Source organism: Salvelinus namaycush, chromosome 27 (genome assembly GCF_016432855.1).
Source record: "Salvelinus namaycush isolate Seneca chromosome 27, SaNama_1.0, whole genome shotgun sequence".
NCBI classification, from domain to species: domain Eukaryota; kingdom Metazoa; phylum Chordata; class Actinopteri; order Salmoniformes; family Salmonidae; genus Salvelinus; species Salvelinus namaycush.
Genome location: NC_052333.1, coordinates 30,241,786 through 30,260,935, shown reverse-complemented (window position 1 = coordinate 30,260,935; position 19,150 = coordinate 30,241,786). Strand labels below are relative to the sequence as shown.

Here is a 19,150-nt window from a genome sequence, read left to right as displayed (position 1 = left end):
TCTAAGGTCTTGGCTGATTTCTTTTGATTTTCCCATGATGTCAAGCAAAGAGGCACTGAGTTTGAAGGCAGGCCTTGAAATACATCCACAGGAACACCTCCAATTGACTCAAATGATGTCAATTAGCCTATCAGAAGCGTCTAAAGCCATGACATCATTTTCTGGAATTTTCCAAACTGTTTAAAGGCACAGTCAACTTTGTGTATGTAAACTTCTGACCCACTGGAATTGTGATAGATTATTTCACTGTATCTGTAAACAACAATTGTTGGGAAAATTACTTGTGTTATGCACAAAGTAGATGTCCTAACCAACTTGCCAAAGCTATAGTTTAACAAGAAATTTGAAAAACAAGTTTTAATGACTCCAACCTAAGTGTATTTAAACTTCCGACTTCAACTGTAAATGAAAATGTTGAATCCAATAGTGCATGGTTGTCAAGCTTCCAACAAGTCAAATGTTCCACATTGTTCTTTGAATGCTTATTTTGAAACATACACTGAAAAGCATGGACAGACAAAATCCACCAAGACAGGAATGGTACAGTATTAAAACCTTTACTCGGACATGATACAACAGAAACAGATTCCAAATTAAATGACAAAAAAAATGCCTTTCCTTCCCCAAAACACACAAAACAGTCAATCATTTCCACATGTATGCTGGAGTCAGAGATAAAAACAAAAAATAGACATGAGAAAAAGGAAATTGAAGATCCCATGTGATATAACAGTTCCTGCATGTGTTTAATAGTCCTGAATACAGACAGATGAATAGCGCGGTCAAAGGAAAGAGTCAAGCACAACAAAGAAGCAGTGTATTTTGGCGGGAATCAACGACAGGAAATCTCGAGATCTAACGAAAACAGCTTTTCTTGATCAACAAAACAACATCTGATCAAGTGAAAGTCTACCACCCTAAGCACTTATCCCACTTTGAACGCATTCTCCTCTGAGCATGTTGAGTTGGCACTCCCCTCAAGTTCATCCGCGTAATGGGACACTATCCAGAGGCGTGACTTCAGCGCGCACCTTTGGGATCTATGCATTGGCTCCAATGTTTTTCTCAGCTTAAGCCAAGGTTTGCTGGCAGTGTCCAATGCATATTTTTCTACGTAAACACACTCCTGTTTGCGTTGGACACGGAAGACAAAACCGTGATCCAAATAGCCAAATTATCGGTGCACGTTCCTAGCTTGTAACTCTGCTCTCTTGGCCACTTAAAAAAACACCAATGCACAGTATAATCACCATAGGGACCACCCCGACTAGTGCCCTCCGCCTTGCTGTGGCACCTTTCTTATAAAAGGGGAGTTCTTTAGTGACAAAGCACAACACTCTGAATACTCAACAGTCAGCCATGGGACCTCAGCGTGGCACAGCATCAACGCTGGCCTTCACACCTGTGTTACGTCATCACAGGGGTGGCACCAACCAACCGCATGGGGTGTTTTGATCATCACAGAGTTGACCTTTGCACCAGGGTGCCTATTAAATAAGTATTGCATCCCGCTAGATACCAACACATGACAGCTTCACAGCCTGCAAAATTTTAAGAGTTTTTTTATATTTTTTAAAGCAACTGATTTCAAAAGTAAGTTGAAGATAAATGAATGTAATCAAAAGGTCCAGGCGTCTGCCTTGAGTGCACGCGGTCACGAGGGACACGCATCTTTGGGCCGCACGCCGGCGGTCTGTCTCCAAGGGCGAAGACCGCCGCAGCACTGCCATCAAGTAATACCAAAGGGACACTGCACTCGGTTGGCAAGGGAAGAGAAGGGCCCGGGCAACGTGTACGCAAATTTACACCCCACTTCGCTTGCGCCCTGCTCTTCTGTGCATCTTTCTGTGTTGTTGAAAACCTCTCTCCATGCTGCAGCACACCCGAGCTTGCTGGTATAACCAGACCAAGACTTCATTGTACACAGTGGATATAGTGACATATCAACACAGGCACATAAACATAGTGTACAGGCAGTTCAAAAAAAAAATCTTCTTCTGATAAACTGTCTGCCTGAACAACCTGAAAATGCTTAGCTTATAGAACCTGTAGAATTCTTATAGGGCTGTTATACGTATACTGTACGAAGTAATCTCTGCTCACAGCTAAACTGAATTTTATAGGACAAGACACAGCATAACAAGGGATTCACTTTAAAATGCACTGTTACAGCACTAGAAGAGGCAAGTAAGTCATTTGGACTAAATATGAAATTTAAATATCTCTGCCATTTTAAAAGTCATGCCTCCCTCAGTCTGACTTTTCCTAAATACGTCTATTTAACACACGCATTTTAGCATTTTGTGTTATAAGCAGTTCTAAAGAGGATATATATTTTTCGGAGCGACAAGTGACTTTTTGAAATCCTCCTACAGTCACATGCAGGTAAGACTGATTTCTATATAGTATTGGCTCTATTTCAAAATATCCCTTTTCCAATAATTACCTCTGTTCCATGAGCTCTACACTTGAGCATGAGAAAACAAATAGCCTACAGTAACAAACTAATGAAAATGCTATTTTGTTCTTTGAAATAATACTTTTTTGGCATTCTGTTACTTAAGTCCTTCATAAACACAAGCAAAATATTATTTTTCCAATAGCATATATGAAATTAACTTATTAGACTGTTAGAATGTTGGAGTCAAAGACTCGTTTTGGCTTGAAGAGGGGTCCCTCAAGGCCAGGCTTTTCTAGTGTTAAGAAATGGGAGATTGAAATGCGTTCACATTCAACTGAGGAAGCTCCAACAAAAAAACGAGGGAATTACATGAGGGATTGTTGCCAACATCGTGACAAGATCGTGGTTCACACTGGGGATACACAGATAAGATACTCTACCCCGTGGGACTAAATTCCTTAAGGCTGATCTCGAGTTCTAATCGTTCATTTTATTCTGCAGCGACCGATTCCGAATTCGATTCATCGCTCTGAAATCGGGATGCGACAACAAGCGACGCAGCTCTTCTCTGTACATTCACAATCTGGACACTGAGGAACAGAGCATGTGCATGTTCACATGTATAGACGTACATAAACCCGACGGGCATGTAAATGGTCTACAGTGCTCCCACGGCCTGTTCACCGGCTTGGAGTAGGACACCCTGTTAGACAGGTATCATCCTCCATATACACATTACATGGGGGAGGTGTTCCTCTCCCGCCAGAAAGGGCTGACTGCAAGTCAATGTAGGGGATCGGCTGAAAAGAGTACGGCCGAGTGGGAATCCTATTTTAAGTAGACCTCAGTTTCAAGAGGGAAAAAAGGTGGAGGGTGTGTACTTGCACACTCTTAGCGTTTTGTTTGTGTACTGTGTTTGCATTGGTGCGAGGAGCTATAGGAGGACGGGCTCAATGTAATCGCGGGAATGGAATAAATGGAATGGTACCAAACACTTCAAACACATGGAAACAACGTGTTTGACAGCATTCCATTGAACGGGCGGCAGGTAGCCTAGCGGTTAAGACAGTTGGGACAGTAACCGAAAGGTCGCTGGTTCTAATCCCTGAGCCGACTAGGTGAAAAATCTGTCGATGTGCCCTTGAGCAAGGCACTTAACCCTAATTGCTCCTCTAAGTCGCTCTGTTTAAGAGGATCTTCTAAAATTACTAAAAATGTCAATTCCATTCCAGCCATTACAATGAGCCCATCCTCCTATAGCGCCTACCACCAGCCTCCACTGGTGTAAACAAGCACATCTATAATTGTAAGACCACATGAGTCGTGTAGCACCCAACTTTAGGACAGTTGAATTTCTGTCCAGTAAGCGATACAGCAATCTCTATTCTACATCCTAATTTCTGTTCTGAATGGTAAATAATACCCATCTCCAAATACTTCATAAACGACCAACACATCTAAATCCTTCTATGCACACAATATGGTCTCAATCGTTATGCATCCGCCAATACTGCTCACGTTGTGTGTAATGATGCTCTTTAAATATTTCAGTTCAAAGTTTGTATCTAATGTATTGACAGCTAGTTCTGTTATGGGGGAGCTGAATCGGCCCCTATTGCTTAGCTTTGTGTAAGCAGACCACACAATACAGTCGCGGTAGCCAATCAGCTCCACAATAAAAGACAAAGTATTGTCACAGGCTGGGCAGGCTAAGGGGGCGGGGTCTATCGCCCTGCCCGTGACACAGCAGCCCTATAGAATACCATCCCTATAGAATACCATCACGTCAAGAGTGACGGAACTACTAGCACAACAACTAGACCTAATAGTCATCCAGTCTATGGGTAAAACCCTTTACGATTATATATATTTTTTTTTACAGTACATATTGAATGTGTACAATATCTGTTCATATTGCTATCGGGGAAAACTTTTTGTTGTGTGCTAACATGCTTGCTAACCCCTGTGTTTTCCCTACTGTATGCACATATTGGGATTGCCCAGTCGTGCTCTAGTGAAGGAGTAGATGTGTCATCGTATTTACATATTGTTAAAAAGTTAACGGAAAGAGGCTGCAAGCACTTGAATGACACAAACTGAGGATTCAGAAGGGGAGTTGTAGGGGTACACTGGAACAAGATATCGAATGATATCAAGGCTTTCTTAGACCGGATGGCCATTTCACAGAACGAAGCACGGCCATTAACACCTTGACTTTTAAGATGAGAGATGGAGAGATTCATTGTGGTTGCCCCAGTTTCTTAAAGATGGGCAGATAGGTTTCTGCAACAAATGTTTACTTACACAGTAATGTTTCACAGAGTGCAAAAATGACCATTAGCAAAGTAGAGGGTGTCAAACAAAAGAAACATCTACAACAGCACCAATGAACGCAGTGCTCTTGAACAAGGTTGCACTTCCTGTGCCCAATGGCCCTTGTTTGGACTTAAAGAGAACAAACAGCTAAATGCAACAAAGAACACATCTTACAAGTCAGTTTCTCTCTTTGAAAGCCTGGTGTGAGCTTTAAGGGCCAACCAAAGTGCCCCCTCCTTGGATTTCAACGCCTTAAAAAGGTCTCATTTTAAGAGTACAGTACTTCAGAATGAATTCAGCGCATTTAAGCATGAATAAAGCATAGTATTCAAATCACATTCGGATTGGTGAACTCAGAGGGGCGTGTCTGCCTCTATTGGCTGTGTCCTGACCAATAGAAGTTGGGTGACAGTTGATTGAAATATTACGCACCTGATCATGACGTGTTTGGGTTAATCCCAAGAGTAAAGCCTAAGACGGTGTAAGCCACTCGTCATATCTATGCGCACAGCAATGTATCTGAATAACTTACGAACCCCACAAGAAGCTGAGAGGTCTACCGGATTCGCAGAAGCGTTTACACTCAAAGCTGGAGGCTACCAACTGAAGGCTAACTCATGATAAAAACTTGTATAAGCAGTTAAAAAGGAGATATTTCAATGTGTCTTAACCCCTACTGTGAAAAAGTGTTTGCGCCTGTGTGTTTGACAGCATATGGTCTTTCGGAGCTGTATAAGCTTGGGGGGGTTATGGGTGAAGGGGTGGTGGGGTTGGTGTGAGCGGGACATCAAAACCAGCAGACATGGTGAAGCCCCAGAACCAGGGTGCCAGAACTAGAACCCCTGGTGCAAAATGGACCAGGGCAGAACCTGGTTCTTAGGTCAGCTGGTGGGGCGCCTCTAGCATCTCCATGAGGAACGTGTCGATAGGGGTGTCGCCAATCAGCTTGAAGAAGAACAGGTGCTCCAGGCACTTCAGGCCAATGGAGCGCAGCGCTGGCAGCCGGAGGAGGAGCTTAGCGAACCTGGGGCGATGGGGAGAACAAGTGAGGTCAATCATGGCGGTGACGTGGGAGTATTGTGCGGATAGGTGCTATAGTATGTCTGTGTGTTTCTCTTGTACCTGCCCTGCTGGTCGGGGTATCTCTGTTTACAATAGGACTCCAGCGATGCGTACACCTTCTCCCTCAGCAATTCCACTTCACTTGGGCTGGACAGGCCCTTGGCATCTGAATGCAGGAACAAACACAGGCACTATAGCACATGACAATAATTAACATGTGATTCTTCCTGACATCATGCTATATCTGGGATGAAATGACTGAAATCATAATCTGGTCTGAAACGGCTTAAATCGTTATCTTGTCTCAAATCATTATTTGAGCGGAAATCATTACCTGGGTTGAAGAGGATGATGGCTCGGAGGCAGCCGAGCTCGGTCTTGTCCATCTGCATGTCTCTCATCTTACTGACCAGCTCAGTGAGAACTCTACAACCAGGGTCGAGGAGGGGGAGGTGTGACAGAGGGACGAGAGAACGGGAGGAGATGGGTTAGCATCTTCTCTAGGGTTCACCACAGTTCCACTCAACGATGCAGCAGTTAAATAAAGAAATTAACAGAAGGGCAGGGGGGCGGGGATACAAGTTTTACATCCTCTTTACATTATGCATTTAAACGTTACACTACAACCACACAATCTATAACTTCCATCCAAGCCCAAACCACACTTTTCTTATTTACAAACTACTGCACATCGCAAAAATGTTGGGTAATGCAATCATTCAATAAGGACAGAAAGAAGATGAAGGGAAGGAAGTTAGCAGCTGGTGTTTTGTCGACGCTGCGCCAGCGACCAGTCGAGCCTGCGCTACGACAGAGAAGAGGAGAAACAGAACACAACACTCACTGAAACACGAGCGGACAAGATACACACGACCCGCTCTTTTACCTGGGCTAATTACAGCACTTTCTTTGCCAGATTCTCTCACTCAACAACTGGGCCAAGAAAAGCGTTTATTTTGTGGCGTTGTTTGTTTTGTTTTGTGTTCGTTGTTGATAGGGGAAGGTAGGCGTGTAGTGATGTCATTACCTGTCAAATATGGCTCCAACCTCTGCATTGTGCGCACTCTCCCTGTGTATTCAATTACAATGTGTTATTACAATGTTATTACACAGTTACATTGTTATTACATTGTCCCCCCCTGCGTTGGTTTGGGCCCAGAGGAACAGGTAAGTTAGACTCTACATTGCATTTTGGTGCCCAGTTCCACTTCTGGGAGTAACAAGCTACAGGCTCTTGTTGATGGAGACTTGGCCTGATGAAAATGTTTTAGATAGCATTAAAACTACGGGAAATAAAGCTTGAGGAATGACAAAAATATGCCAGTGTAACACAGCAATAAATAGATCCGAGACATTTGAGCACAGACAAGATTTAGAGGAGAAGACTTTCATATTGGGTCTGATTGAAATAGGGCAAATAGTTATTTTTTATTTAATGTTGTTTTTTAATGAACCTTTATTTAACTAGTTCTATACAGTATTACCCAAGACCTCTGCTTATCTTCACTACCGTAGCGTTTTAGGCATACTTCATTGTACCCTCGATAATTAGCATATAAAACTTCCTGGGTAAGTACGTATCATTTAAAAAAATCCTTCATGTAAATGGTTTAACCAAATCAGCACAAAAGGGTTATGGGTATTAGCACGGGCCAATGACAGTAGAGCAGAAAGCATAAGCCAATAGAGGAGCGTAATAAATAGTCAACGGAACAATGCAGTAATATGATTTAATCATCTTAATCAAATCGATTTGGCATAAATCATAAATGAATGAAAAATATGTTTTTTTTAGGAAACAAAAAAGACACGTGAAGATAAAAAATGAGAATTGAGAGATTTCACACAACAAAAAACATTCAGCGGACCACATTTACGCAAGGATGTCTAGATGAATCTGAAACAAAAGCCTGCAACCAGTTAATCCAAGAGATGCTTAAGTTCCTGTGGGAATTGGGAGTCTTGCAGTTTACGAACTATTAATAACAATGTAATTACTGTGTAATAAACAATGCATTCACACCATGTGATGTGGCGACCCTATTGAGTTGGGGTGGGCACGCTTGTTCCTTGAGAGCTGCGATGAGCGCAGGATTTTACTCAAGACAGGTGCCATGCCGCTTGATTAAAGGCTATTTTATGCTACTGAATAAAATATTGACATCTGCCAAAGTAAAATGGAATAGATGAGTGTGCCCCGTGTGTGTGTGGCTGTGTTGGGGGGGGGGGGGGGGGGTATCCTAGTGAAATCAACAGTGACGTCTACAGTACATTAAGCACTAGTCCCCAGCGTTCTAGCATGCTGCATTATTCTAGAGGCAGACTAAAGCCGTCAGCATGCTTCAACTCGGCTGGCACCTGACCGAACTCAGCTAGCCGAACCGAACGAGTGTGCTCGCATACTCCCTTAAAAAAATCCTTTGCTTGAAAAATGAGGGGAAAAAAGCTCGCAATAGCACTGTTTGTCCATTTTGAGACGCCGTAACCAGTGTACACTTCCTCAAAATAGTCCAAATTAATCTAAGATAACTCAAGAAATCTGTCTTTAATTTAGACGTTTTTGCCCAAATAGATGTTAGTCGCGAATTTTACATCTAACTAAGATGTTTGGTGCATTTTCAAAGAAAAAATGTACATGAAAACAAGTCGTCTCTTGTTGAATGACAACAAAGACTTTACTGAATAATCCCTACTGTTGACCAATTACCAATGAAAGGGCGTAGACTTCGTCTTCGAACTTCGGCTTGCCTCCAGAAAAAATGCTGGGTGCTCGAACAGCCGGAAAAAATCCTCACCGTAGTCCAAAATGAACAAAAACGTCACAAAATGTAATCCTAATATATGCACGAACTCTACCCGAAAGTGCTCCATTCTCCCTTTATTCAGGAAAATGATTCAGCTCATTTCAACAAACTCATCTGGACTCCAAAGAGAAATGGCCATTTAATGAATAATAACTAACAGGCATGACCATGACTGAAAATTATGTTCTACAGACACATGTATGATAAAGTGTTTATATGACGGCGTGTATGATCAAATAAAATAAACTGCCATTACAAAAACACTAGACATTAAGTGTTGACTGTTTATGGAAAACTGAGCTTAAAACCAATGCAGAATGCTTAAATCCTTCAGGGGCACCTTTCTTTTTTTCAATCTTTCTCCCTGCAGTTTATAAGCTTTTCTTTGAAAATGAACATGTAAAAGGTTGCTTCTATGTGGTTCACCGAGGTCCATCGCACGTGTGTGTGTTACCTGTCGAAGATGGCTCCCACGCCGGCACTGTGGGCGCTGTTCCTGTGCACGTGTAGGCCGGTGGCCAATAGGATGCCGTCCTTCACACTGATGGAGCGGTGAGAGAAGGAAGCGATCAGCAGCTCGTTCCAACCTGGAGGGAGACAGGGTCATCAGCCTATCCATGTAGGGCTGTGAACAGCTTGGATTTAATGAGGTCAAAGCTGAGCAGGGCTGTGTTCATTAGGGTGTATGACAAAAAACTTTTTCCAACTAAAAAAAAGTAAAGTTTTATTGGACATGTCCAGGTTTCAGTTTGCTTTCTTCCGTTTGGTGCCGATGAACATGAAAAGGCGAAGGCTTTTTGAGCGTACCGGCACGTAGCAGGATGACCTGGTCGTCCAGGGCCAGCTCAGAGAAGTGGGGGACCCTCTTGGCCCACTCCACCAGGGTAAACAGCTGCTTGTCTGCAGCCTGGCAGATGTTGGTGACCGGGTCATTGGGCTGGAGAGGAACAGAGGGAGGAGAGACTGGCTTCAACATAGGGCACAAAATAGGGACTGGAGACCTTAGGATCACATTTAAAACTAAGCGGGTCTGTTATCTCAGAATATATTCACAAATTGTTGGCTCAGTCGCACAATCAAATCTCTAGAAATAATAACAGACAGTGGAGTAAGAGAAGTTGGTATGTGTGCTAAGAGAAGTTGGTATGTGTGCGTCGCGGGGTCAGACGGTGGGTCACACACACACACATTTACCGAGCTGTCCCCGGAGCTCCCGTCGGCATGCAGCTCGGTCTTCTGCTCCACGGCCATCTCGGCCTCCAGGATCTTTTCCACGGGCATTTCCTCGTTGACGGCGCTGGTCGACTCCACCTCGCTCTCCCGCTCCTTGTTCCTCTGGCGCTCTTCCTGCACAGCTGCAGGGGCACAGGAAGGGCAGAGGGAAGGAGAGAGGGAAGGAGGGGACGAGAGAGTCGGGGAGCGAGAAGGAAAGAGGCACAGGAGGGGAGGAGGTGAGGGGAAAGTAGGGAGCAGCAGAGGGAGAAGGATGGAGGGGTAAAAGATAAAGAAAGAGCAGGACAGGGAAGTGAGATGGAGAGAGGGAGAGAGCAAATGGGAAGCAAAGTGAAGAAAAAAGTTGAGAAAGGTGAGAGAGAAAGGAGGGGAAATTTAAAAAAGTTGCGAAAGGGAGGAATGTGAAATGAGGAAAGTAAAGAATGACACAGGTAGAGGAAAAGGAGATACACAGATATGTACATTTCCCGTTTAGTTCAAACGACAAAGCTTTTTTTTTACCTTTCACACCAGGTCTCAAACTCAAGGCCTAGGGGCCACATCAGGCTCGCAAGCTGCTTTCCTGTGGCCCCAAGACTGATATCTGATTCCCATCAGCCATCAAGAGAATTTTCCTATTAGAATCACCCCACAATAAGGTTTATTTCTATGGCACATTACAGGTTATACATCTTTGAAGTCACCCCAAACCACATAAACTGGCACAATACCAATCAACTGTGCACCACTATCAGCGAATGCAGGGAAATATGTGAAATCAGCCCGACACCACAGTAATATGATGGTAATACGATTTTACACAATGTCAGCGATACTGAGAACAGTAACACTTTAACTCCACGATAAGCGTTGCTATCAGCGTTGTGTCAATGTGATGTTCTACCTGCTACACAGAGCATGTTGTTTTGAGAGCGGAGAGGAACAGAGGGGAAGAACATCTTTCCTCTATTTTCCCCTACTGTACCTTACCATATTCATCAATTATGTGGAAGTACAATAGCTTTGGTCCAGTTTTTCGCAAGTACTCATTAAAGTGTTGGTAGTGGTTGTACTAAATGATCCTCTAATTGCACAAGTTGCCTTTGTTTACATTGTGAACCTAGCTAGTCAACGTAGCTAGCTAGCTAGAAGTAGTAGCTTCTTGACTTCAGAAATCTTAGTAAAATAACCAGTGGTGTATAGTGGAGGCTCTACGCAACCAAAATCAACTTTATTTCTCATTATTCCAATTTACAAGACGGAATGAACGCGGCGTAAAGACTTGGACTTGACGCAACGTGAGCACAACAAGGGTAGTGAAGCAGCTTTCATTGATTTCAAAGGAAGCATTTCCTCAACGGCTGATGGCAATGTCGTACGCCCGATGGCTAGTTTCATACCAATACATTCTGCAACATACCTCACCCAGAAATAGACCATTACAACAAAACAACATAAAATATTGTTGTTTTACCTCTTGACCATATAAAACATTTGAAAAATGCACAAACATTAGAAAAAGGATGATTGTTTCAAAGTCTTGTAGGCAAGAGAGCGCTGTCTTCTGTGTGGTATGGTCCATTTCTGAGCATTGACATAAAACTACATAAGTACTCTGCACTATTCCCCACCAACTATTTAAATGCCATTCTCCTTACATCTCTGTCGTTCATCTTGGACCACTACAGAAGATGGGAGAGAGAAAACGAGAGGAAACAAGAGGGGAGAGAGAGGGGGACAGGGGTTAGTGTTTACAAGGCTCTCCATCCCCCTCTCTCTACCTCTTTCTCGTTCTTTTCATCCCCTTTGAGTACAATCAACTCTCCCCTTAGAAATTCATATTACAATATTCAAAAAATCTTAAATGCTCTTAGAGAATCTTTATTATACATAGATTATTTCAGTGGATTTAAAAACAGCAATTGGAAATAGTTTTATAGCAAGTAGGCTATACAATCTTTTTGGCAACAATGTCAACCAGTGTTATTTCAGCAGGGCAACAGGACGGTTGGTGAGTGGGGGTCTTTGGGTTAGGAGACACAAGGGGCCCCATCCCTCTTACTTCTACATTCTTACGGTAGCAAGTCAGACCCAATTTCAATAAGGATCCTAGCTCTCCCTCATTCTGTCTGTCTTGTCGCGGTCTCGCTCCTCATATCTCCAATTGCATCCCTCTCGGCCTCTCCCTCCATTTCAAGCCTTACCAGGTGATAGCGTTACCCTTTAATAAGCCATATTGAATGCTAGTTGAGGACAGCAGACTGCTAGGCTCCCCCCTTACCTTCCCTCTTCATGCCACAGGCCAGGCACTTCTGGTAGCGGCAGTACTGGCAGCGGTTGCGCTGGCGCTTGTCCACCAGGCAGTCCTTGTTGTCCCGGCAGGTGTAGCTCAGGTCCTTGCGCACCGTGCGCTTGAAGAAACCCTTGCAGCCCTCGCAGCTGTGCACTCCGTAGTGCTTACCTATAGAGAGAATGACAAGAAAGATGAATGCAAATTGACAACAATAGAGAGGGAATAGGGGGATAGCAAAAGGAGGGAAGGTTACATCAGTAACAAACCCCTTTCAATCCTTCAGGCACTAAGCCTAGAGCGCATAGTTCTTCAGGTGTGATGGTAATGAAAATACATGGAAGTGTTTCGGTCCCTTTTAGTAGAAACTGAACTGGTACAGACAAGGGATAGATGAAAAACAATTCCCTACTGTGTTTTAAACATTTTATGCAGATTTTTTACAATTTTCTACACTACGGAAAGGTAACCCAAAATCTAGGGTTATATGACGTTTCCATACCATAAGGCTATAAGTCCATGTAGCCAATGCCATGTTGTGTAGATCCCACTATGCACAACACAAATCTCAGAGTGTCAATCCCAAATTCATGAGAAACATCCACACCACCTAACTACATTTCATTCAACGCCTGTACAATTTTGGACAGAACTATCCTTTAATAAACAAAGCATATTGCACTACTGCTTCTCTCTCAGTCCCCCCCTGACACAGACCCTAAATCACCCCCCAGTCTGTCCTATAGATGGAAGAGTATATAGTTCAACTTGTCTTCTTACAGGCTGGGGTGGGGTTCTGGCCATATTGCATACACCATTCAATTCATCTCTGATCTCCACAAGAGCATAGGGTCTAGGGGCCAGTTTGGGATTGGGCCTAGACTTACCGGAGGAGCGGTCACCACAGATGGCACACAGGCGCTTTTGGGAGAGCATGGGGCCCCCTGGGCTGTGGCCTCCCAGCCCGAACGGAGGCTTCACATCATCCGAGCTGCTGACCGCGTGCAGGCCCGACATGGACACTGTGGAGTTGATCTGGAGGCAGAGAGAAAGGAGGGAGGGAATAGGGGCAGGAGTGAGAGGGGAGGATGTGTCATGAACTGACAGCACATCACTCCTTAGTTTGATTATTTGGAGTCATAGATGCAGAGCTGACATATTTTTTAAAAATGACAAAAAACATCAGTACTTTCATGCATCCAACAATCACAGCTATCTTTTTGAGTGGGCTGGTTGATCAGTATTAAAGCCACATTCAGTTACCCGTTCGCACGCCCAGGCATCATTGGTCGGAGAAAAGAGCCTCCCTCGCCCTCAAAGCAATAGAGATTACAGAGCACTTCTCGCCCTCACCAGTTCAAGCAGGTTAAGTCTCAAGGCATCCTCATAGCCGGATTAATTCGTGAGGACGTTTGAGGAGAATCAGAGGCAAAAAGTGAAATGGGGGGAGGGAGGAGAAAGAAAGAGAAAAAGCAAGGGAAGGAGAGGAGAAATAACACTGAAAAGGACCATCTGATGTGAGAGGAGATAGAGGAAATAAAACAACCAATATAGAGAAAGGCAGAGGTGGTAATAGGGGGGGGTTCTTACCTCTGCACTCCTGGTATACATATTGATCTGTGAAGTAAAAAGAAAAGGGATGAAGTAGAGGGCAGGGGAGGAAAGAAAGAGGGATGGGTGGGCACACTCAGGGACGGACAGTACGGGTATTTGTTTGGATATTCACTACTATGCTGCCACTACGAGCCCCTTGGACAAATAATTTTGTGCCTGGAAGAAAAAAACATCTACATAAAATGTTCGCAAACGCAGATACATTAAATGTAGATTTAAAAACTGTACTTTGTGCATGTGAATTTATGGATTTTATGTACAGTACTAGTCAAAAGTTTGGACACCCCTACTCATTCCAGGGTTTTTCTTTTGTTTGACTATTTTCTACAATTATGAAATAACACATACTGTCTTCTGTATACCAACCCTAGCTTGTCACAACATAGCTGATTGTCTCAAACGCATTAAGAAGGAAAGAAATTCCACAAATTAACAAGACACACCTGTTAATTGAAATGCATTCCAGGTGACTACCTCGTGAAGATGGTTGAGAGAATGCCAAGAGTGTGCAAAGCTGTCATCAAGGCAAAGGGTGGCTATTTGAAGAATCTAAAATATAAAACACATTTTGATTTGTTTAACACTTTTTTGGTTACTGCATGATGTGTTATTTCGTAGTTTTGATATGTTCACTATTATTCTACAATGTAGAAAATAGTAAAAATAAAGAAAAACCTTTGAATGAGTAGGTGTGTCCAAACTTGACTGGTACTGTATATATTTCATGGAAATATTGCAGAATGTGTTCCCTATTTTCTAGTCATACGCAGGAAGAGGACAGGGAGAGTTTGATCTTTTGATGTGTGGTTTTGAGGGCAACCAATGATTCATCCACTGGCACCCATGATCTAAAATGTCATAATTTAATCATTACTCAATTAATTTAATATTTTGTGAGGTTTTTAAAGTCAGAACGCATTCAAAGAAAAAGGGCAACATGTTTAAAAAAGTACCCAAATAATGCTATTTCGTGGTTGATTTCACAGATAAAAAATGTGCTACTTTTAAGAATCAATGATTTACAATATTTAGATATGTATGGTTTCACGTTTGCCTTTGGTAGTTATCCACAACTTCACTTGACCTATAAGGCTGGGAATTGCCAGGGACCTCACGATATGATATTATCACAAGGCTTAGGTGTCGATACGATATGTATTGCGATTCTCACGATTGGATATGTATTGCGATTGGATACTGTGATTTTATTGCGATTTGATGTTCCAAACATATTTCTCACCATATGTCTGCTGCAGAGGGACAAGAGAGAGCCATGATAATAATAGTTTTTATCAACCATGGAAATAAAAGTGCTGAAAACAAATTGGCTCCCTATTTAAAAAATAATATGGAAAACAAGCTTTGAAGGGAAAATACTAGAGTTGATGCAGGTACAGCTAGCTCAAAAATAATATTGCGATATTGCCTAATTGCACATTTTAGGGGTCGTAAAATAGCAGCCAATTGTTTATTTACAATAAAAGTGAGCTCAACAAGTGATACTCTTCTCAACCAATCACCAGAGGATGATACTGGCAGATACACGCATGTTGACTGCAGCCTATGAAGTCACACTTGGTTCACACTGGCCACTACTGTAAAGCAGCATTTATTGACCATGGCGCCAACTTCCCATCTCTGAATGACCCTGAAAGGTGAAAGATGAGGCAGGAGAAGAGTGGTAGAACAGAACAGTGTTAGCTACCTGTCTGGAACTCAGGGCTCACCTGGGGGCTGCTGATGGGGCCGTAACCCACTGAGGGTGTCCCGGGCAGGCAGGGCGACCCCAGGGAGGAGCTGATGACAGAGAAGGGCGAGCCCATGCTGCTGATGGGGCTGTTGACGGCCGAGGTGGCGGGCGGCAGAGAAGTCATTGCGGCAGCTGTGGGGGTCAGGGGTGGCGAGCGCTGGCCAGAGGGAGGGGAGGACACAGAGGAGCTGTCTGGGCTGCGGGAATCTGGTGAGAAACCACAGGGATTATATGCCAGAAAGTGATGACACCCTACATACAACTCAAGTTTAAGAAAAAAAATGATTGATAGTTCCCCTAGCTACAATGAAGTTAGTTTTGTGTGTGCTTACTTTTACAAGGGTCATGCCCAGGGGTGTCAATTGGGTATGGCAGGTGCAAACCCTAGATCAACACCAATTTAAAATAGGTCACTAAAATCATTCTAATCCCGATTAAAAGGCAAATGCAGTGTAAGCAGTATCAGAGAGATGGCTTTGGGATCATGCAGACGGCTCAGAACCAGGGCAGGAAGGCTGCTTTCGCGGCTGGCTGGCTTTGGGACAGCGCATCAACGCAGCTCCGCAGTGAACAGCACAACTTTTTTTCTCAAAACAGTGTACAATATTTGGCCATTAATCTTGAAAAAAAAATATTCAGGCTATGTCATGTTGATTGTTAATTATTGCTAGACAACCATTTTTAAGTCTTGCCATAGATTTAAGCCGCTTAAGTCAAAACTGTAACTAGGCCACTCAGCAACATTCAATGTCGTCTTGGTAAGCAACCCATCTATATTTGGCCTCGTTTTTTAGGCGATTGTCCTGCTGAAAGGTGAATTTGTCTCCAAGTGTCTGGTGGAAAGCATGCTGAACCAGGTATTCCTCTAGGATTTGCCTGTGCTTAGCTCTTTTCCGTTAATTATTTATCCTAAAAAACAACCTAGTCCTTGCCGATGATAAACATACCCATAACATTTTTATTTTACTAGGCAAGTCAGTTAAGAACAAATTCTTATTTTGAATGACGGCCTAGGAACAGTGGGTTAACTGCCTTGTTCAGGGGCAGAACGACAGATTTTTACCTTGTCAGTTCGGGGATTTTATCTTGCAACCTTTTCGGTTACTAGTCCAACGCTCTAACCACTAGGCTACCTGCTGCCCCATGTTGCAGCCACCAACATGCTTGAAAATATGAAGAGTGGTACTCAATGGTTGTTTTTTGTTTTTTTTCAGTATTACTTTAGTGCTTTGTTGCAAACAGGATGCATGTTTTGGAACATTTTTATTCTGTAAAGGCTACCTACCCTCTTTTCACTGTCATTTGTTAGTATTGTGGCGTAACTACAATGTTGTTGATCAATCCTCCGTTCTCCTATCATAGCCATTCAACTTTGTAACTGATTTAAAAATCATTTGGTGTAATTGGTTCAGAGTTTGTTTTGATATTTTAACCTGCGTGTCGTGATCGCGTTTGGTGTGGGGGGACAAAATAAATTGATGCTTGATGGCGCAGCCGGTTTGGGTTCCGTGTAAGTCCCTGCGATAGACTAGCGTCTTGTCCAGGGGGTGTACTTGTACATCAAGCTGCCTCGCGCTACAGAGACAGGAGATAGGTTCCTGCCCTAATGAGCTGTTCCGGATCGCACAAGCCAAGGCTACTTACTTACCGGTTGCCCAACACCATGCTGGTCGAAATTTGAAACAAATTATCCACAGGAAAGTATTGTTTAGCTGACTTTTTAGAGCGCCGGTACTAAAGTTTCTATCATCACCTGGCACATGCGCAAAACCATGTAACTACCTGCTGACTTCAGTATGCATGCCTCGCGTGTTTGCTCATGACCGAAAGGCACGTGCACAAGACGGAAGTACATGCAGGCAAACTAACTGAAGTCCAGTTTTATTAGTCGTATGTACGGGATACACATGGTATACACGTCCAACTAAATGCTTACTTTTTAACAATACAACAGTAAGAAATAATAAAATATAAGAATATGAAAAAAGTAAATGGCTCAGTAGAGTAGAATAAACATTTTAGCATAATTATAATACAGTATTTAGCAATCATCATAAGAGTCGGGTAGCAGCAGTTGTGATGTGTGTGTGTGTGTGTGTGTGTATGCCAAGGTGTGGAGAGTCAGTGCATGTGGTCAGTCCAGTTCAAGTGTTCAGTATCTGATGATGGATGTAGATGGAAACTGTCTGAGCCTTTTGATATCAGACCTCATGCTCCGATACCGTCTGCCCTGACGGTAGGGGAGGGAACAGCTCGTGTTTGGGGTGTGATGACCGCTGCAGGCCTTCCTCAGGCACCATTTTGAGTAGATGTCCTGGATAGGTCCCAGTGATGTACTGGTGTCAGCAGGTGTTGACATGGTTTTAAGCATGTGCCAGGTGATAGAAATGTCAACTTCGGTACTGCCGCTCTAAACAGTTGAGTAAACAATACTTTCTTGTGGATATCAAATTTCGACCTGAAAGTCCAACACCACAGAAAACTAACTGGTAGTCATTTCAAATGATTGTATTAAACATTCTGGCTTGTAAAGAACATTTAAACAATCATTTCAAGCTGTATATACCAATAAGTGTGTAGTAATCAGACTAAAAACTGGGGTGATGTGTTTTTTTGTGTGTAATTTGTGAGTGCATCCTTGTAGCTATAGCCAACTAGGCTATTCAGTTTGGTAGCTTAGTAACTTGTTATGCCTTGAGCCATTGCAAATATTGTCAACAAGCATCTCTAATGCACCAACTATAGTTGACCACTGCAGCTGGAACATTTAAAAAAAATGCCGAAGTGGCTTGATAGCTAGCGAAATTCATTCGAAAACACCAGTGGCATTCTCTTACCTCTGCTGTCACCCATTACTACCTCCTTGGTGGAAAAGACGTGCTGGGACACCGATAGACGTGCTTCAATCACACTCCGCTATCTAACTCAAGACCGCGGACTGGGGCCCGGGCCAGAGTCGTTTTCGGATGACCAAAAACAGGACTGAAAGAAATGAGGGGGGTGAAATTCATGAAATAACAGACGCAAACGTCAACATTTGGCATCAGGCCCGTGCTTTTGAGAGGCACGGTTTTCATAACATGAGGCATAAGCATCCATTCTCATTTGTTTTCTGTCTGTGCATTTTGGTCAAGAAGATGCATGTCGTAAACTAACGTTACCTAGCTAGCTGACATTATATATCTCAAATAACTAGCTACCTAGATTGTGACAAACGCGGAGTCAACAAAAGTGTGGCCTGTAGATAGTGCAGCCACAGATAGTAGAAGGACGTTTTAAATCAGTTGTGCAGTTAGCAACCTAGCTATCTAGCGTAGTGCAACAACCGACCAGAGAAAACTCGCAAGTGATAGTTGGTCAGTTTGTAAACGATTCAACATTCTAGCTATACATTACCCCAACAGTAAGATATAACGTTAACGCTAAAACAAACTATGCATCAACAATAATTATACCTAATTACTAACGTTTTTGACAGTGCAGTTTCTTCGCATGAAAAGATTTGGTGGTCAGGCTCCGAGTTCGCATGAAAAGATGTGGTGGTCAGGCCCCGAGTTCTTCCTCTCCTCTCTCCCCACTTTGCCTCGCCGTCAGCCCTCCCTTTCCCTGTACAGCCCTTCTGCCTGTGGCTGACGGAGTAGCTACCGTACCAAAAACAGTACCGTTTGAAAAGGTTTCTGCATTATGATGCATTTACATGC

At 43.2% G+C, this 19,150-nt stretch overlaps 1 protein-coding gene across 3 annotated transcripts; it reads right to left on the bottom strand.

Moving 5' to 3' along the window:
* Positions 1–541: 541 nt before the first annotated feature.
* On the bottom strand, positions 542–19,066 carry LOC120022097 (retinoic acid receptor RXR-beta-A). 3 transcript variants are annotated; one of them, XM_038965913.1, is made up of 14 exons: positions 18,917–19,066; positions 18,287–18,431; positions 15,427–15,656; positions 13,676–13,702; positions 12,973–13,120; positions 12,077–12,256; positions 11,454–11,477; positions 9,778–9,938; positions 9,391–9,520; positions 9,038–9,170; positions 6,807–6,848; positions 6,114–6,205; positions 5,840–5,945; positions 542–5,741 (listed from the first exon to the last, which is right to left on the bottom strand). In XM_038965913.1, the coding sequence occupies exons 2-14, from the start codon at positions 18,300–18,302 to the stop codon at positions 5,594–5,596; spliced, it is 1,437 nt and encodes a 478-aa protein (XP_038821841.1). In that variant the 5' UTR covers positions 18,303–18,431; positions 18,917–19,066; the 3' UTR covers positions 542–5,593. The 3 variants fall into 3 exon arrangements, with proteins under 3 accessions (XP_038821841.1, XP_038821842.1, XP_038821843.1); XM_038965914.1 differs by lacking the exon at positions 11,454–11,477; XM_038965915.1 differs by lacking the exons at positions 6,807–6,848; positions 11,454–11,477.
* Between the last annotated feature and the right edge of the window lie 84 nt (positions 19,067–19,150).